The following is a 22,041-nucleotide window of genomic DNA, read 5'->3' as shown; positions in this document are numbered from 1 at the left end:
TTCATCTGTGTAACATAGCACTGTAGCACTGTTGTCCCACTGTTCATCGATTTGCATGAGTGCGCACCAGTAACATCTCCATTGTGAGACTTGTTGTTACTGTTTTTGGCATATCGAATATGCCACGGGTAGCTTGTCAGGCTCTACCGTGCGGGCGGGATACTTTCAGTAGCTTGCTGGGCTCTCTGAGAGGGACAGAGGAATTGAACCCTGGTGTGCCACATGCAAGGCAAACACCCTACCTGCTGTGCTGTAGCTCCAGTCCTGTGTAATAAAACATATAAAATGACAGAAAATTATTTATAGCTATAGTATCAAAGGATGAAACTTCTTACAAATCGTTATGCTGCTCACTCTCCAAATAATTTTTGTATATTTCTTGGAAATCATCAATAATCACCAATTTTAGCAGCTCTTTAGGCTCACTAGAATCAATTAGTCCAGTTCCTGAGTTATTGCTGAAAGCTTCCAGATAAGTCTCATTTCTGTAATTAGTTCAGGACTCTCTTATTTGCTAGACAGCTTCTAGTCTTACAACCATTTTGTTTATCTATCTGCCACGTCAAAGCAATGGAATTCAAGACTCCTTAGTTGAACTCCAAGCTCCCTTAGAAAACAAATGGTCCATGATCCATATGGTATTTATACATTTACTTGCTGTTTTGCCTCACTCCACCAATACGATGTAAGTGAAACTCTGTGAGTAAGAGGACTGTGTTTCTTTTGTTTATTTCTATCTGCAGAGTTCCTGGCACAAAGTGGTTACTCAAGAAAGTAATTGCATGAATACAGACCCTCATCACATAAAAAGTGAGTTGACAGCAGGGTAGTATAATGTATTGAGGAAGGCAGAGGATCTTGACAGCGCTTCTAGAGGAATTTAAAGTCCTCAATGAATCTTAGAAATCCTAATATTTTCATAAAATACATATTAAAAGGCAAGTAATTACTGTCAAATACAGTTATTCTTAAGTCCTAGTCCTTAGTCAAGATCACCAGCTTGTGTAGCAATGGCCATCATCCTGCAACCTTTCCATTAGCCTCAGTACAGGATTCAAAGACCTGTACTTCCATTCATAGAACTTGAAAGGTATAAATTTCCAACTCTACTAACTGCAAAAATAATGTTTTATTAAATAAAAAAGTAATTATAGTGTTAGCAGATACCACAAATAAAGATGAATATTAATTAAGATTTTATTAATGTGTGGATGCCGTAAAGGATAAGAAGTGTTTGTGTTAGGAAAGATTATTCTAGGATTTCCATTCTCAGGGCATTTGTTTACATTTTTTATTCAGGGGTTTTTTTTTTTCTGGTTTTATCATGACACAAAATAATGACACATACTAAAGTAAGCAAGTTAACATAAGTCTTCCTCATAATTTTGTTATTGTTCCTAATTTTCTAATATTTCCTTGGTAGTACATTTTGATTATCTAGACCATTGAATGTGGAGAGAAATATTGATGCTTATAAAACATTATAAATTATGTAAATTATGGGCAGGCACAAAGACTGGTATAGTGTCTCATAAGTATTTTTTTAATGGAGTAATTACTTTTCTACTGTTATATAGCCACTTCATCTTTTACATATTTGTTTCTGTGCTATTTGGAGAAGATGAATCTTACCTTTAGGCTGTTCTACATTTAGGAATTGACTTTTTGAGTTCTAATAACATTTGTGTGTTCTATGCTATGAAAATATGCTTTTCATTAGAATACATGAGAAGAGCACTTGAATTTCACCCCAATGAATCTAGTCACCCACCCACACAAAATTTTACCTACTTGCTCTCAGGAACGGTATAAAAATCTTGTCTTGTATTGGTATGACAGATTAAGGATGGCTACAAACTCTTTGATACTTTCATCATTCAGAGTTTCGATTTATAGCTCTCCTTTTGGATGTGATCAAACTCAAAACTGCTTTGAATAACAGCATATAACACAAGTGACACTTATATACTTATGCTTTGTACCTAGGCATTAAGAAAACAAAATTTCAACTCTCTGAACACTTCTTCACAGAGCTCTGAGACATGTGCTAGAACTTAGGATGGCTAGTGCACAAGAAGTAAATCCAGGTAGAGATGCTATGTGCAATACAAAAGATTGCATCTACTATCCAACTGTTCCAGCAAAAACTTGATCTATCTAAGACTGGACCTCATAAAGAGTCAAATTACCCCTTTTCCCCGCCTCAACAAGGCCCCCTGTTGCCGCCCACAAATGGATCCTAGCTCCTGAATGGCCGTGATCCCAGAGGCACACAAACCGATCTCGGAACCCAGAGGCTTTTGGCAAAAATGCATCAGGACTGAGGATTAATCTACGGCACCATGCCACCCCGAGTACGGAAAGGTGTTTGTACCTTCTGCCTTTTCTCCCCGGTGGCATGGTAGCCGCCACCTTTTCAGAGCCTACTGGACAGCCAGGTATGAGACTGCAGTGACACGACATCAGGGCCTCACAAGATGGGGACTGGAACTGGCCCCTCTCCCCGCCCCGATGAGGACCCAAGTTGCCACCATGAATAGCTCCTGGCTCCTGAATGACCATGATCCCAGAGGCACACAAACCAATCTCGGAACCCAGAGGCTTTTGGCAGAAATCCCTCCATATTAATTACTAAAATATCAGAAATCCAAAATCCCATGTTCGCTTTACGGCCATGTGGCATCATATGTTCTTCATAACCAGCAATAGAAAATAAATTATCTAATGATGCCTTTTCGGCAGGTCTGAATGTTGGGGAAAATTCCAAATAATAATGGTGGGTCTTTTGATGAAATATTTAATGTGATCAAAGTGGAGAGAGTAAAGTGGAAATCATCTGCCACATAGGCAGGGGAAGGGGTGGGATGGGAGGTATACTGAGGTTCTTGGTGGTAGAAAATGTGCACTAGTGAAGGGATGGATATTTGATCATTGTATGACTAGAACTTAAACTGGAAAGCTTTGTAACTGTTCTCACGGTGATGCAAAATAATTAATAAAAAAATTAAAAAGAGCCAAATTACCCTGACTACATCTTGTCTGTATTTCTAATTCACAGAATCATAAAATGTAATAATAACAGATTATTAAGTCTATTATGTTTTAGAGAAGCCTGCTATATAGAAACATATAATCAAACTAAGTAGATAATAAATCAAAGTAGGGCTTGACCTCACAGAACTTAAGATTTAGCAGTGAGAATAATTCACAAGTAATACTGTATAAAGAAAAAAATTTCCACAACTGCATAGAAACTTAGCACTAGATGAAGCCTATCACCTTGTGTAACTATTCTATAAGCTGGTATCAGAGCTTCCCTGTGCATCGCCGGGTGTGACTCAAAAGAAAAAAAAAGAAAATAATTTAAATAATAAGCCTGGCTTTTAGAAAGAATCAGGAAAATAGATCTGAAAGGAAAAATAAACAAGAGATCTTTCCATGGAAAGTTATAGAAGCTGCATAGTACAGAGATTACAAACTCAAATACTAACTTAGTAGGCATGCCAATAAACACGACTCAGGTGCATGAGAAGAAGTGAATCATAAACTAGAGAGACATGTCATAGTCCATCCAGAGGAGCAGATCGCCTTCAGAACAGACCACCCCAGAGTTGACAAGCTGAAAACTCTCCAAAGAAAGAAGATATTTCGATCTTATGATAAGTTTCCCAATCTTGGGCTGAATAAAATATATTTATGGATTTATGTTAAGCAGATTCTGATACAGATGCTTGACATGGATTGATATGGGCATCCGTCCCTCATGGATACAAACAGACAAATGAATTTGGCCAGGCCTCGTTGTCAGCAACTGCACTAACAGGGGGAGGATTTTGCTTTTAAAACTGCACTTCTCCATTAGTGATGGTGAGTGAAATGTCTGGCTTTGCAAATTACTTGTGTCGTTTAGTTTAATGTACTTTTGTTTTTACATATTTATAAAAACCTTTTACATTATTAATAGTGATTAAATGTTTAGACACTGAAGATCAATAATGCTTCTGTTCACCTATTTACATTATTAAAAAGTAATAAGGCATACAGGGCACATGGAATATAAGGCTTACTTTGAAGTCATTAAAAAAAAGAAACTCTTGGTAAAATGTATTTGGGAAAATGTAGAAAATCATTCCCTAACAAAACCCCAAGATGAGGAGAGTCCCCTGTACAAACCCATTTAGGTCTCTTCGAATATAATGGAGCATCAAACATGAGCCCAGAAAGAACAGAACAGATGATGATTGGCTATGTGAAATATTTCAGCTTTAGTTCTTAATGTTTCCATTGAATTTTGATGTGCTTACTAACTGTCCTTAATGTCTGTCAACTGAATGACTCATGTGTTGGGATCCAGAGTTGGGAAATAATTTGTATAGAATACATGGCTAGCCTGTGAGATCTTTCAGTAATGTCCAGGCAGCCCCAAAGCTTAAACAGTCCCTGTGTGTCTCCATGTGTGTTGCCTCATTCTCTGTGACCGACACCCAATGGACTAAAGGGCAACAATGTCAAGATAGACTTTATTGTGGTAAACTGACACAGGAAAAAACGATGACTGAGTAAGTCTTGCTAGAGATTTTTCTGTGGTTGCAGGGTTTTCTTAAGGTGGCACATGCACAGTAATGATACACCTTCGTGAGATGAAGAACGTACACAGTTCATGTGCTTTCTCACATGCTAATACAGCAAAATCAGTACAAGAAAGGTGAGTCTCACTTGGATGCACAAGGATGAAGAGATCTTTAACCTGTATGTGTCCTAGCGGTAGCACAGATGGTAGGGTGTTTGCCTCGCATGCAGCCGATCCGGGTTCGATTCCTCCATCTGTCTCAGAGAGCCAGCAAGCTACCGAGAGTATCCCACCTGCACGGCAGAGCCTGGAAAGCTCTCCATGGCATATTTGATATGCCAAAAACAGTAACAACAAGTCTCACTATGGAGATGTTACTGGTGCATGCTTGAGCAAATTGATGAACAATGGGACGACAGTGCTACAGTGCTACATATGTGTTCTAGAAACAGTTAATCAATTATCTACTACTGACTTTAGTTTCAAAGATGGTGGCAATACTTAGAGCAAGTCATCTATATGGCTCACATTTTTCTAGTGAGCAAATGAGCCCATGAGCAATGTTTTCTTCATTTGCTACCCAGTAATCATTCACTTATGTGAAAAAAAAAGCTAAGAAATCAAATCATTTTCACCTGATTATAGCACATACATGTCTCGTATCTGTCTCAGGAGAATAACTCTACAGTCAGGGATGTCAAGGGCCATAAGTCTTTTCAAGAACACCTAGCTCAGTTTTTTCAATGGCTAAAGTTGACCACTAATGTGACTGAGAGGTCAGTATTATTTTGATTGGGTTCAAACCTGTTTCTAAGAGGCTAGAGAGATAGTACATCAGGTAGGGCACTTGACTTGCACACAATCAAACTAGATTTGTTCCCAATCACCCCATATGGTTCGCTGAGCATAGCAAGGAGTGATCCCTGAGTATAGCCAGGTGTGGCTTCCACAACAAACAAAATACCAAATCTTGGTTCTGGTATGCATTGGTTGTGGTCTTGGTCAAGTGCATATTAGATATCTCAGTTTTTGTTTCCTCACCTTATAATTTGCCATCACATCATCGTTTGTTTAAGGATTAAATGAAAGAACACATGTTAAAGATTAGCATGAGACAAGACATGTATATGTTTGATAAACTGTATATGTAGCATTTGTTACTAAAATTGTCTTTTAAAAAGTGGAAACCTGGGGACTGGAGTGATAGCACAGCAGGTAGGGCGTTGCCTTGCACATGGCTGACCCGTGTTCGATTCCCAGCATCCATATGGTCCCCTGAGCACCGCCAGGGGTAATTCCTGAGTGCAGAGCCATGAGTGACCCCTGTGCATCACCGGGTGTGACCCAGAAAGCAAAAAAAGTGGAAACCCATTAACAAGGAACTGTAAGGAATATAATTAAAGTGTATTAAATAAAACCGAGTTTTTAAAATATTACTTGGTTTCTAAGTTGACTCAGATGCCATTTATTTAATACAAATTTGACACAACTCACTAAGCAGTTTTAACACAAATTGAATTAGGACAGGTGTGGTACCAAACAAAGGTTACAACAGCTGCTACAGTACTAAATTGCTGGTTGTATAATGATGGACAAGTTATTTAATTTCCCTGAACCTCAGTTTCCTCATGTCTATAATATAAACAAATATAAATACATACTTCACAGGGATACTGTGAGGAAATTTATGTAATGCATGTTTTAGTGCTTTTCAAACAAAAAGTACATGTAAGATAATGTACATGTAAGATTTCTTATTTATATATGTGATCAGAGTTGGATTTCTTTTACTGGAGACACCCAGAGTAATTCTGCATACGTGACTTTTTTTAGAGGAGGTATACTTGGATTTCTTGTGCCCAAGTATTTCCCTGGAAAAAGGACGCACCTTTTGACAGATTAGATATGACTGTAATAACAGACCATGGATGAAGGAGACTCACATTTTGAATTCAAATATGTTATCATGTGTAGAGCCAAGTGATAACTTGGAGCCCTTTACACAGGAATGAGAAAAGCTTAATCAAATCAAGAGGAGGAAATGAGCACTAAGCACCACAAGTAATAGGTTTGTTCACTCTGTGAGCTGTTGGCAAACGCTGCTGAAGCATGAAGCTGAACCACAGAGGTTGAAGTTTGTCCTCACTTTCCTAACTTTATTGCTCAACTGCTGTGCTTGGGTCATAATCACTTGTCTCCTATTTCTCACAGGCTTGACTGGCTCCCTTTAGTTCAGTGAATCATTAAATATATATATCCAGGTCATGTTAATTATGGTAAAATAATGGAAGCAATTGCTTTTGCTTTTTCCCCCTGCTCCCAACCCCAAACTGAGTTCTTCCTAAGTATAGTCTCTCCAAGATACTGAGTTAATGACCTACTTGTAAAATAGGGATGTTTGTTTCTCTCCCTTCTGGTGTACAATATATAAGTACAATACATAAATATCTAAATATCACTTTGTAACCCAAGCAAGAGTTATCCCAAAGTTGTTACTAAATTGGGAGAACTAATTAAAATGGGTATGACCAAGTCTCTTGGAAAAAGGTAAAATTTTAATAGACACCCTGGCAGAGGAGACCTCTACTAGATGAAGGAGATTCAACACTCTGAGTTCAAATGTGTTATCACTTGTGATAATGGCCAAGTGACACTGGCATTTGAATTTTGGTTTCTTTCAAGAGCCTATATAGCTAGATCTTCATAATGCCAAAAATAATGAGGAAGTTTTAGCTTCCCCTAACAGTTTTATTATGCAGTCCTTGGGAAGAAGCCTGACTTTTTAATATTTCCATATACATCTTTGTACCTATTTCTCATATGTATAGATGGAGAGTGAGTTGTAATTTTTTCAGAATTAATAAAATCAATTTAAAATCTGGAATAAGTTTCTTTTCTTTTTAGGTCACACCCGGCGATGCACAGGAGTCACTCATGGCTCTGGACTCAGGAATTACCCCAGGCAGTGCTCAGGGGACCACATGGGATGCTGGGAATCAAACCCGGGTCGGCTGGGTGCAAGGCAAATGCCCTACCCACTGTGCTATCACTCCAGTCCTTAAGCTTGTTTGGGGGAATTAAAAACTCCCGCCTGAAGGCTCAGTATGCAATGTAGTGGTAAAGATGTAGATACGACCTTCCGAAAAAGTATTTTCTATGTTCTTTTTCCTAAACTCATGTTTGCCATTCTAAAATAGCAGCTTGTGGAATGAACAAAGGAGGACATTTTTAAGAGATTAGAAATGTCAACTGCAATGATATACTTACATCTAGTGCACATTAATAAAATATTTGCCGAAAGTGAAGCAATTTCATGTTATTACACTTTAAATAAGGAAGTTAATTAAATTTTTTCACTGAATCAGTTAGACTACTCTTAGGTCTTTGGTGAAAATTCATGCATTTGAACTTTACTAGAAGACAGGTTTTCACAAATATTGCATTTCCTGTCAGAACATTAAGTTCACCCAACTCTTTCCTATTAGAACATTTTACATCATATAATACAATTGCTTCTGAAAGTGAGTGAAATCATTCCCAATGGTGTTTCAGGAAGGATGGGGGTGGGAAGGTAGTCTTTGGAACAGTTGGGAACTGTCTTCTGTTTGTTCTCTTAAAGAAAAGTCATTTCTGGGGCAACACAAAATCTTCTTTTCTTGAAAATGGAGTGTAGTCCAAATAAGTTTGTAATCTTTTGTTAAAATTTAACCTTTACTTTTGAAATTCAGGAATAGGTCCAGAAGTGTAACAATAAACTTGCAAATCATATTTCCACTTATATTTGTCATTAAAAGCACAGTCTAGAAATGAATTTTCTCTGATAACACATTAGTAAGGGTATTCCAGAGAAGATTTAACAAAACAATCAATGTGGGCTATTTGGAATGGAAAGTAACTTGGTGTTTAGAAGGTATCAATTCACACAGGATGAGAACACCTACTATTCTTTTTTAGTATATAATTTTTATTTGATTCTGAAAGCATTTACATTTGATACATTTATTATTACTGGTTTTATTGCAATTATTATCTGCATCTGACAGGTTAGCCTTGGGTAGTCAGCTGGTCATGAAGCTTACTCAGTCTCCTTTAAGGAGCCCACCCGCATGATAATAGCATGTGTGTCATCCCATCAGGATGACAGCCACATGAGTCATGCTCTTCCAAGTGGGTGGTTATTAGCAACTCTCTCGCCCACCCTGGTGGATTGAATGCAATGAATGGAGAGAAGATCATCTTTTTTTTCTTTTTTGAGTATGTGCTGGTTTTCAGAAGAATCAGAGGGTAGTGCCACTGTGTATAAGTTTTAAAGTAAATCAGATCTGTCTTAGATTCAATCAATGGCTGAGGTTTCAGACTGACTTGGACCTCTGGAGTCTGAAATTTATATCTTAAAATATTTTAATTTTTATAATTGTGTTTGAATAGTATAGGCCATCAGTTAGGAACACAAGCAGTCATAAGCTTTCTGTATTTTATTTTATTTTTCAGCTAACCAGCTTACTTTATTTTCATGCGTGTTCAACTCAATGTTTAAGATGGGCATTCTTTTTTTAATTTTTATTAGTGAATCACTGTGAGGTACAGTTACAAACTTATGAACTTTCATGTTTGCATTTCGTTTAGATCCTTCCACCAGTGCCCATTCTCCTCCACCAATTTTCCCAGTATCCCTCCCACCATCCCCACCCAACCCCTACCACCCCACTCTGCCTCTGCAGCAGGGCATTCCCTTTTGTTCAAGATGAGAACACCTACTGTTCTTTAAGGAATAAAATAAATACATACATACCTGCTGTCAAATGAGATCTCTGAAGGAATAACATGAGTACTGTCCTTGCCAATGAGGAATTTGATTCGATCATAGAAGAGTCTTGAAGAGTGCTGAGAGAAGAGAGGTTGGCTTTGCTGAATGAGGTCAAGTGGATCTGGTGATCCTTGACAAAGAGGACTTACATAACAGTTGCTTTGTTGACAGCAGTCAGGGTCCACGCAATCTGTTAAACCATCTGAAAAAAATTTTCAAGTTTAATTTTAAAAGAAATATCATAGTTTAAAAAGAAGAAATATCATAGTTTAAAATATGCACAAATGGAGAAAAGTCTAGAATATAGTCAAAGGTTTTATCGCCCATGTTTTGAGTTTAGAATCTGTTAAGTTCTGTTTTTCATGAATCATCACTCACTTTGAGTTTATATGCTACATATCAGTGAAATCTGAACTCTTTTTCATAAATCTCTGTTGATGCATGAATTTCCTCTAATTTATGGGCATTGCTTAGAATTTGGATACACTATTCCACTAGATATTATTTTGAGATTTTTCTTTTACCCTCATTGACACCATTCTTTCAAGACAGCAACTACTTTAATTGTTTTTAAATATCTGTCATATCATGTACTTCAGTGAGTATATATTTATTGAATGGTTGGTAATCTGATTGTTTTTGTACTAGAAAAATTTCTCCAATAGTCTTAATTTGCAAAATAGAGGCTGCTATTTTCATGGCATTTTCTTGGTGATAAAGGGTCTAGCCTGGGGCAGTGTTTTCAAAAGTGTAGTCAATTGTGTGTGTGGGGGTACATAAATATGCATATTCTTGAGAGTGCTCTTTATTGAATTGTAATGTCTTTAGAACCATAGGTTCTGCATATTTAATCTGGGTGATTCTGAAGAACACTGATGTTTCAGAAATACATTTGGCGGGGCTGGGATGGGTGGATGTTGGGCCACGATTGGTGTTCAGTGTTTATTCCCAGACTCTATACAGGGATCATTATTGGTGATGACCAGGAAATAACACAGGGTTCTGAGGTCTGCCTCATACATGCCAAGAGCCTTAACAACATTTATAAGAATTTGTGGAAGCAAGTAGAGATGCTTTGTTTCTAAAAGCAGTTATTTGATGACAGTATAAATGAACTTCAGGTGAAAGAATGTTACTTTCATTTTCTAATGCTCACTACCTATTCTAGATTTTTGAATCTATAGTTGTACAAATTACTTAAGGACTTCTTTCTTTGGGAATGTAATAAGATGAGGCACATGGGGTTGAGAGGAAAGGAGACCATTGAGAATCTAATAGGTGCAAAACACTGTGTTAGATGTTTGGTGAAGTAAAGTGTGAAAAGACCCTTTTCTATTTTTAGGAGCTCAGTGTTTATGAGGAGAAATAGGTGTGTAAAACAGCTGACTTTTATACACTCTAAAAATGCAGTAAGTGTTATAAGAGAGTTACATGCAAAGAGAAGAGGTTGGAGTGATTAACTGAGCATATGGACACTTCATTCCACACCCAATTAACAAAAAAATTTAAGTCCTTCCAAGGTCCTTAAAGCAGACAAGTGGGTCTAATTTAGATGACTAACAAGGGTAAACATTGAGATACTGATCTTGGCTGGCTGTTGAATAGGGAGGTTCATATGGATCTTCATCTCTTTAAAGCTGTGGATGCTTTAAACATGAAACACACTGGTTTCATGGAACTCTTCCACCCTATTCTCCTTTATATTACTGTTCTGTGGAGCTGGAGGGGCATGTACCACGGCTGGGGGCAATGAAAACCAGGGACACAAGACTAGGCATTTGGAACAGTAGCCCTAGGGTACCTAAGAAATATTTTTCCCCATATGAGGTCCTTTGACATTCCCTGTACCATAGACAGTACTTTGATTTAAATACAGTTTGTTTCCTTCTTGCCTTCACTCTTTGTTAAATGTAGATTACCAGTTTCCTATTTCCATGCATACATACTTAATTTTCTGATAACTAGATTTTATGGATTTTATGTGTGTGTTCATTTCATTAAGAAAGTCCCTTGTCCTTTTCTCACTTCATTCAGCAGATTATATTAACAAATTTTCTATAGATTTTAGATACAAATACCACTTCTCTCTCTAATATGTAGTTCTCAGTCTCCTATCAGCACATTATCTCTTTTCTCTCATAATTAAACATCTAGAAATGCTGAAAAGCTGGAAAAATATCAGACTGATTAAAAGAGTTCTCCAATGTTTGGAATTGGTGCAGAACATACTAAAAATGAAAAACTGCTTTTCAAATAGGCAATCACCTTTATCTTTCAATTGATGATGAATGCACTCACAATAATCAGATTGGACATTCACAGCTTTCAACCTGCCAACCACATAATTCTAACTTACTTTCAAAAAGAAATAGATTTAAAATAAATAATAAGACCCAAGTGGTCTTCAAAACTGGATTCTGAAACTAAAACTAGAGCCAATTCAAAATTGGGACTCATTCTCATCTATTTATGTGCTATAAATTTCAAGCTGATATTTCATATTTAATTGCCTACTATTACAGGGCTGACTCTCTAAGACCTCCGTTTTGTTCTGAGAGCACAAGGTTTCTGTTAAATCTAGAAAGGCCACAGGCAAACAGAGCAATAACTGCATGCAGCCCTCAAACACAATTCATAGGTAAATCCAGTATATGGCTAAAGATCTACTTACCAATTATCACATTGAATAACACCCCATACAGTATGTTTAGACTGTTACAAAGAGGTGCAAATGACAGTCACACTGCATGTGTGGGTTTCTTTCTTTCTTTCTTTTGGACTATTAACAGTTCTTTTATTGTTCTAAATTGGAAGCTGTGGCACCCTCCTGACAGCTGGGCTCAGGATGTCAGATATGGATTTATCAAATGTTAACTTACTTTACTTTTAGGGCCTGTTCTTTTTAAAAAAGAGTTAAAATGTAAGCCAGCAAAAAGAGGAAGGTTAAACATATCATTCACTGATCTCGCTTTGCCAACTAGTTAAAGATCAAATAGTACCCACTAGACATATGGCCTTGGTTGAAAGAACAAGGGAATATAGGTGCAAGGCATATTAGATAAACCCATATTCTCCTAATCCCTTAAGTTAATTACAAATATAGCTCATATTTTAAATGGAATGGCATGCTTTTTCCTCTTGATGAATGTGAAAGGCAATTTATTGTACATTATCCAAAATGGATTTGTACTTATGTATAGAATAGTTAATATTCTCAAGGTAGACATAAAAGATTTTCACATGTAAATTTCTTCTATTCTCTGCAACAACCCTTTTAGGTTAGACAGTCTTACCTCCATTTTAAAAATAAAGGAGGGGAAGCGACTGAAAATATGTGAAGTCATGTTAATAGTGTTTAAAAAATATTTTAGGTACCGTTATTTACAATATTGATAATAGCAGGGTTTCCAACCGCACACCGTTCACCAGAGTGTAAAATTCTTTCCACTATGTCCCAGTATTCTGGTTGCAAATATCAGGTTAATCATCTAATAATGTCATTTTCTTCAAAGCCATTTCTTTATAACTTTGATGAGAAAAAAGTAAATTTCCTGCTGGATATGGTCTGTGTGAATTTGTACATTCTATTCGTGTTTGTGTGGGTTTTATCCTAAGTACTCCAGTTTCCTCCTATATTCCAGAGATGTATGCTTTAAACTCATTTGTATGCCTCTCTATGTTTGCAGTAGGAGCGCATGTGTTTATGTGTGTGATAGAAAGACATTCTATCCAGGATGGGTTCCTATCTTATGCCCTGAGCTTCTGGCTCCCGAAGGTTCTGGGTATTTGTAACCCTCAACTGGAATAAGTCTGTTGGAAAGTTAATGGCTGAAAAATATAAATTGTTTAATATTAGATATTTATTGGGTCTTTATTTAAAAAATGGTGATTTTTTGTGAACAGAATTATGCCACAGGAATTTAGTTTTTATGTTTATCAATTAGTTTATGATATAATTGGTGTCATTATATGTTGTTTCACACATAGTTCAAGTTTCCAAAACTCTACTGATACTATTAAGAACTTAAAGACTTTGAAGTACTCAGCCATATGTAGACATTTAGAACATATAAAATGATTAAAGTCTAATAATCAGTTTACTTTGACTTTAATCTTTACTTTGCTACTTATTTTCCATATGATATGGGACAAATAAGTTGTACTCTTAGAGTCTCCATTTCCTCACCTTAAAATGGAGATAGTAACAATTCCTACCCTATAGATTTGTTGAGGAATTACATGCTATAATAATAATCATAAAGACCTTAGCATAGTGATTATGCAATTAGCATTCTTGACAAAAATTAGCTATTGCCATCAACTAAGTTCTAGACTGTGCAAAGTTAAAGGAGTCTAAAGTAGTTGCCAATGGTCTGCAGCAGCATTTAAAATGTTTAAATTCACTAAAGTTGTTAAGTCAATCGTCAGAGCTCAATAACTAACTAAAGTTGTATTAATGGTCAGAACTCAATTAACTTCTGAGTAACTTACTCATTTTATTGTTACATGTTCATTTTTTAAATTCTGCTTGGTTTGGTTGTCAGGTAGGTAGGATATTATATGACTCTAAACAAACAATAATTCTAGAGTAAATCTTTATTTAATTTTACAAATTTATAATGTTATCAGCTGAACAGGGGCTAAATTGAAGTTTAACTTTCTCAGCATTTATAGAGGGTATGCCAAGAAAATTAATAGTTAAAACAAAAAAGAAATCAAATGGCTGATCATTCCGATGACTCAGTCAGACAAAATGTTCTCAGGCATTTTAAAAACCATTAACAATGAACTAATTATAAGTCACTTGTAAATCTTTATGAAAATCAGTCTCATACTAGACACTTCTCTTGGCTTAACTGTTGTTAATATGAATCAAAGGTCAAATGACTGTATTTCCTTTATAAATAGTCTATGTAGTCTATAGTTCCTTATATAAATTTTTAGGTTGACTTTTACCCCAGGGTTTTTCTGTATCAGTAAAAAGAAAGTGAGAGAGGCCAAGTACACTTGAGACTTAACCTATTCAAATCTTTGGTATTGTTAAAATCACATGAAATTTACTTTTCTGTGTCAGAAAAGTAAATTGTCTTTGTTAATAATGTTCATGTGGCTCTGGTTACCACCATCTATCAATGGATTCCTATGTCCCTCAGAGTTAAAGCCCAAGTTCTCACAAGAACTGGTACTCGCACAGTCTGTTTTTTTGATGTTTTTCTCTGCCTTTTCTGACCATATATCCCATTATCTTACAAGACCTCTCCACCATATCTGTGTCTGGAATATGCTTTTCCTATATCACCCTTACCTACTTTACATGTTTACTCAAATGACCTCAAATAGATATTTGTTTTTAATCATCTTATTTAAAATTCCAGCCTTTGCCTGGAAGATAAGTGCAAGCAGGTAGGGTGTTTGCCTTGACTTCTACTGACCCGGATTCACTCCTGGAAACTACATAATGGTAATCTTAGCCCCACCAGGAGTGATCCCTGAACAAAGAGTCAGGAATAAGCACTTAACACTATGAGGTGTGGCCCCCAAACAAACAAACAAAAAGAATAAAAATTACACTCATGTTTCACACTTTCTATCCTTTTATATCCAGCCTGAAAAATTTCTCCAGCACACATATTATCTTCTATTACAGTATTTTAAAATACTGGCTTATTGTTTGTCTTTTGAAACTGGAACAAAATTTCCATAGACACAAAGATTTTATTTTTTTAAAAAATAATTAATTGTTTTTTCTCTCAGCAACTACAACGATGTCGGGTTCAAAGTACACATTCAACAAATATGCCTTGCAGTAACAAATGGATGTCCTGAAATTCTGATCTCTATGACATTTGTAAATTCAGTCAACTAACCCTTTTATCTATCTGTATAGATTCTAGATAAAGAACTACTATATCATAGGAAAATACTTGCTAATTGCTTCTGTTCTTAATTAATGGTGATTTTATGAAGAATGATTCCTGGAAGATCATGAGGAAGATCATTCTCTTGTGGGCAATGGACACGGATTTTACCAAATGAATATAAAAATAGAGAATTGAAAGAGTTTTACAAGAGAAGCTTGCACAAATGTGTAAAGATCGGGGGAAGTCGATCTTGATTAAATACTATCTACATACAAAGCATCTATTCTAATCTAATAACTCTATACAGAATCCCTTTTGTTCCTCAGAGTAAATAAATATTTTGTAAGTGACATATTTTTTAAAAATTGCACTTCTTTTTGGTTCTTGGGCCATGCCCAGTAGTGCTTAGGGATTAAACCTGGCTCTGACTCAGGAATCACTTCTGTCAGTGCTCGAGGTACCATATATAATGGTGGTGATCAAGTCAGGGTCAGCAATGTGCAAGGCAAGCAGTTTACACACGGTATTATCTCTTCAGCCCCAAACTTACACTTTTCTATGTGATTTAGCCAGCATATACTTTTATGTTGACCTTTCTCACCAATATTCCTTGACTCATTGTACTCCTGCCACAATAACTTTCTTTAAATTCCCACAAGAGCTTTGCACATTTCCACATTAGGATATTTGGATACTGTTTCCTCTGCCTAGCAAGTCTTCTAACACTAGAGAGTTCTCCCCATATTTGGCCATTTGACACTTTTATACACTTTTATAGAACTAATAATTCTATACCACTCTTTACAGTTATAAGTATAGTTATTTGTATGGTTTCTTATTAATATCTGGCTTCTATGCCAAAGAAGGAATTTCATGAAAGCAGAAACTTGTAGTATTTCCCACTTTCACCCCTGTGCCAAGCACAATACTTAGTACATAGTGGTACTGAATAACGAAATATTTTCTAACTCAAATTAAATGTTTGACTGAAAGAGAAGTATCTGAGTTAAGGTTTGGATTGGATCAGTGTTATACAAAAAAAGTTCTTCAGTGATGGTGATATTCTAGATTGCATTATCTAAGTAAAAAATTTTTAAAAAGTAACTTGCCTGATGTGAATATTGAACACTTGAAATGTGGCAAGTACAACTCAAAAAGTGAATCATGCTATTCTTTATTTACCATAAATATACAATATTTTGGAATTTCAGTGATTTAGATTTATATCTCTTTGTGTGTATGGTTTTCATCTCATTCATATCCAAAGACAGACCCTCTGGTCATCCCTTTCACCACCCTAACATTTCCTTCTGGTAGCACCATATTTTATTTTTTTTTATTTATTTTTTTTATTATCCACTCTTTTTTTATTTATTTTTTTATTTTTTTATTTTTATTTTTTTTAATTTTATTAGTTTATTTTTAATTAGAGAGTCATCGTGAGGGTACAGTTACAGATCCATACATCTTTATGCTCATGCTTCCCCCATACAAAGTTCAATAACCCATCCCTTCACCAGTGCCCATTCTCCACCACCCGTAAACCCAACATCCCTCCCCCCCTCCCCAGACCCGTGCCCCCCACCCCACCCTGCCACTATGGCAGGGAATTCCCTTTTGTTCTCTCTCTCTGATTAGGTGTTGTGGCTTGCAAAAGAGGTGTTGAGTGGCCATTGTGTTCAGTCTCTAGTCTGTATTCGGCCCGCCTCACCCTTCCCCCACATGACCTCCAACCACATTTTGCTTGGTGGTCCCTTCCCTGAGTTACCCAGAATGAGAGACCAGCCTCCAAGCCATGGAAACAATCTCCTGGTACCTATTTCTACTATTCTTGGGCGTTAGTCTTATAGTCTATTATTCTATATTCCACAGATGAGTGCAATCTTTCTATGTCTGTCTCTCTCTTTCTGACTCATTTCACTTGTAGCACCATATTTTAAAAAGAGTCTAGAACTTAGTTTTGCCAGTTTTTCCAGTTCATTATTTACTCATTTATATTCTAAAGATGAGAAAAACTGGTAATTATTTTTCACTTCCTTAAGGTGTTCCATCTTTTTAATGGCAGAATATATATGTGTATAATTTAGGTTAACTTTATATTTTGGCTGTTGTAAATAATATTGTTATGAACGCAGAGGTGTAAATGTAACACTGTTGTCTCATTGTTCATCGATTTGCTCGAGCGGGCACCAGTAACATCTCCATTTTGAGAGTTGTTGTTACTTGTTTTGGCATATCGAATATGCCATGGGTAGCTTGCCAGGCTCAGCCACGTGGGCGGAATACTCTCAGTAGCTTGCCGGGCTCTCTGAGAGGGATAAGAAGTTTAAATATCCCTTAAAATTAGTGGAGAAACAAATTTTCAACATAAGTTAAAATGAGTTACTTTTAGCAACCATATAATATCGTGCAGATTTTTAAATGTCCAAATAGTTAAATTTTGAATAGTTTTTAAATTTATCCAGACAACAAAATGAAGTTTGAAATAAATCTGGAGAATTTTAAGCTACACTGGGTGGTACTCAGGATCACTCTTGGCAGTGTTCAAGGGACCACATGCAGTATGACCATATGCAGTGGATCAAAGCAGGACCAGTCAGCCGTGTCAACGCAAACACCTCAACCTCTGTAGTATGTCTCTGGCCCTAAAGTTTGAAATTTTTGATGAAGTACAACTTATCATTTTTACTATTGTATTTTTATATTTTGCATTAAAAATTACATTCTAATCTTATTATCTGTCTTTCTTAAAAAATTTTATTAGAGAATCACTGTTATGTACAGTTACAAGTTATGAACTTTTGTGCTTGCATTTCACTCATACAGTGATCGTTTACCCATCCCGGAGGACACATTCGGGTTATTATCTGTCTTTATCAAAATAACTCTTGTCTCCGCGCGTGGCTGTCTTCACCGGGGCCATTTGGAGGAGGTGGGTTGAGTCTCCCTCCCTGCCCCGAGCAGAGCCCTGGCAGCCGAACACCTCCGGAAACCAGCCACAGCCATGCTCAAAGCCATTCTCTGCATACTTGGACGATTCTCACACATGAAGGAACTGGCAGAAGAACCTAGGTATGCAGAATCCGAAGCTGAGATCTTTAAGCCTGCTCAAATCGGGACTGGGCCTCTTCCGCCCAGATCTCCCATTTTCCAGTAGCTAGGCAGTCACACCCAGAAACTGCCCCTTGGTGCCGTGTTATCCCATCAACGGCCAACATCCAGAGACTATAAAACCAAGCTCCTGGACATCTTATAGCCTAGTTCTCCCTCTTGGAGAATCTGGCAAGCTACCAAGAGCTTCCTGCCCGCATGGGAGAGCCTGGCAAGCTCCCTGTGGCTTATTCATATGTCACTGTTCATACAGTAACAATGATGGGTCTCATTCTCCTGACCCTGAAAGAGCCTCTAATGTGGCACCATTGGGAAGGATGAGAAAAAAGAGGCTGCTACAATCTCAGGGCTAGGACAAATGAAGATGTCACTGGGCCTGCTTGATCAAATCGATGATCAATGGGATGATAGTGATCAAAATAACTATATTTGCTAATTGTTCATGAATTTTATTTTACTTTTAACTCATTAATCAGCTGGAGTTATTGTGCTTATTTTGTTTTTTTGTAATATGGTATAATTGAATATCTAAGTTTCTTTTACTTTATAGTTGTCTCAGTACCACTTATTTCATAAACTTAATTTACCCCACTATTTTTAAATTAGTCTTGTAATATACTAAACTTATTTGTGTGGGGTCTGTTTCAGAGTTTTGATTCATTTCTACTCATATGTTCGTACCATTTTGTTTAATTTTTTATAACTTTAAAATTTCCTTAATGTCTGGTGATTCAGCTTCCTCTCTCTATTCTTTGTTTCAGCAACTCTGTTTCACTTAATGTAATGTCTAATATACATTTCATTTTTTTCTTGATTTTTGGGTCACACCCAGCAATACACAGGATTTATTCCTGGTTCATGCACTCAGGAATTACTCCTGGTGGTGCTCAGGGGACCATATGGGATGCTGGGAATTGAACCCAGGTCAGTCGTATGCAAGGCAAATGCCCTACCTGCTGTGCTATCACTCCAGCCCCAAATAATATACATTTCTTATGCTAATTCATATGTATGTAATGGTAATTCTATTTCTCAACTTCCAAGTCAGGATCCATAATTAACAAATAAGAATGTGGGCACAATAATGTTAATTCTCTTTCTGACTCATTTCACTTAACATGATACTTTATATGTTGATCCACCTATCTGCAAATTTCATGACTTCAGCTCAGATAGAGAAGGGACCACCAAGCAAAGGGTGCTAGGTGGGCCCACTAGGGATGGGAGATGCGGGCTGAAAATAGACTATAGACTGAGCATGATGCCTACTTAATACCTCTATAGCAAACCACAACACCTAAAAGGAGAGAGAGAGTGAGCAAAAGGGAATGCCCTGCCACAGAGGCAGGGTGAGGTAGAGAGGATGAGGTTGGGATGGTGGGATGTATTCTGGGACCATTGGTGGTGGAAACCAGACACTGGTGGAGGGATGGATACTTGATCATTTTACTGAAACACAAGCATGACTGAAGCACAAGCATGAAAGTTTTTAGTCTGTAACTTTATCTCACAGTGATTCACTAATAAAAAATAAAAAAATAAATAATGTTAGTTATCTTCCTTCAAAGAGAAGGATGGGCACAATATAGTTCTTATTGACCAAAGAGATAAGTGGGGTATCTTATTTGGACATTTGATGGGTTTGTGATTTATGTAAGAATTCATTATTGCATATATAGTGCATTATATAGCTTGACATTTTCAAATTAAGAACACTCCAAAGATTATTTGTTCTTTCTTCTGTTTTTGGTGTTCAAGAATCACATACCTTACTCTTATACCAGCTGTGTTAACCCATATTCAGTGCAGCCCAATTAGTTACTAAGGGTCATAATACATTGAATTAAAGTCAAAGCTGCAGAAAGTAACAGTCATGCTAAGATGAAATAATCAGGTAGCAGCTACTTGAAACAACTACTTAAACATGACTTTTTTGATTGGAAAGACTTCTTAAGATTTGCATTTTAAAAATTAGGACCACTTTTCTCCTAAAGTTCAATTGGCACTTTCTGATTTAATTAAATGCATGCGCACATGTACAAAGAATATGCTAATACTCATCATTAGTCACATTCAACTAAATGAAGCCAACCATTCTAGGTGGTTGGAAAAACTGAGATCACGAACTGAAGGGTGTTCAGTGCATTTTTAAGAAAAATATTAAAACAGTTAAAAATAGAATTACTGTCTAAAATCTTAGTCATGGTGCCTTCAGTGATTATTCAATCCCTTCCTAACTCAAGACTGAACTTAATCTATATTTGTTATCAATGCCATCTTAATTCTACTGAAGGAAAAAATTATACAGGCAAGTCTCAAGGAGTCTCCTTACCTTCTCCCTAAAAGTATACTCATAAAAATAGTTTGAAATAATATCAGGGTATTTGAATTTTTAGACTATGTTTGTTTTAAATTTATAATGAAAATTCAGCATACAGTCAGCAAAAATCTTCTATTGTGTTTGTATATACCAGTAGTTCAGATATTGAAAAATAATAACAAATTTACATTTAACTGATATGTTCACTAAACATTTTTCTTGTTTTGGAGTCACACCAGTTATGATCAAGGCTTGTACCTCACACTGTGCTCAGGGATCACTCCTGGCAGCACTTGGGGAACCATTTTTGGTTCCAAGGATCAGAATAGGATATGCAATGATCAGGGCCAGAGTCTTGCCCTCTGTACTATCTCTGTTACCCATCTGTACTATCTCTGTTACCCATCATTAAACATTTTAGTGCCTTACTGTGAATTTGAAACCAGAAAAATACTTGACAATAATTGCTAAATTATTTTTATCAAATTGTAGTTTATTAAGTCAGGAAACTTTTACCTCAATTCTGACTCAGAAATTACAATGGTCAACATTAATTGATATAGTAATCATAATTGCAAGACTGTTATACTCTTTTCTGAGATTAACCTTCTAATCAGCACATCAACTAAGAAATATCTATTACTATCTAAAACATTTTATGGAATAAGGCAGATGACAGAGGTTTACATACTATCATATACTTACTATATGATCTTGAGCAACTTATTTACTTCTCTGTGTTAGTTTTCTACTTTATAAATTAGTATTAAGAGTTGTTCCCATATCATGAAGATTAAATTAAATAATCTGCACAAATAAATGGTATAGTACTTTGTACACAATAAATCCTAAGTACAAATAACTAATATTTCAAGTTATATTGGGCATATAACTGGACTGTGGGCCATGTTAAACAAGTAATAAAATTACATATTTTATTAATAAAACCATAATTTTATTATATGCTGTACATATGATAAGTACCATGAGAAATTGGTAAGTGGGTATGAGTGATTTTATAGGAGAAATGGAATGAGTTGAACTTAAATGATGGACAAAAATTGATTGGGGTGGAAAGAGAAGGCAATACTAGAGAAAGTGACATATAAGGAAAAAAAAGAAAGGTAGAGATGAATCTTGAAGTGCCACAAAAGTCATGTAAATAATTGATTATTGTGCCCTTTAGTGAAAAATCTCATTCTGTATATAGAGGCAATTTTTAAAATTTGTATAGGTAGTAAGAGATCTAATTAGAAAGGAGTATACTATCCTAAGCTTATGTGTCTGTGTATGTGTGTGTAAATACAGGAGAGTTATAGCTCATCTTTTAAGTAGTTCACACTAATTATCTCATCTAATACGTATGAAAAAA

The 22,041-nt window shown here is 36.2% G+C and overlaps 1 protein-coding gene across 1 annotated transcript in view; it reads right to left on the bottom strand.

The window, feature by feature from the left end:
* Positions 1 to 22,041, bottom strand: part of TENM1 (teneurin transmembrane protein 1) — a 1,051,200-nt gene that overhangs the window by 214,425 nt on the left and 814,734 nt on the right. Inside the window, exon 17 of the mRNA XM_004606346.2 lies at positions 9,363 to 9,579. Within this exon, the coding sequence (XP_004606403.2) occupies positions 9,363 to 9,579 (217 nt within the window). The remainder of the gene's footprint in view (positions 1 to 9,362; positions 9,580 to 22,041) is intronic.

Source organism: Sorex araneus, chromosome X (genome assembly GCF_027595985.1).
Source record: "Sorex araneus isolate mSorAra2 chromosome X, mSorAra2.pri, whole genome shotgun sequence".
Lineage (NCBI taxonomy): Eukaryota > Metazoa > Chordata > Mammalia > Eulipotyphla > Soricidae > Sorex > Sorex araneus.
The sequence above is the reverse complement of the archived record's forward strand: the minus strand, read 5'-3'. Positions and strand labels throughout refer to the sequence as shown.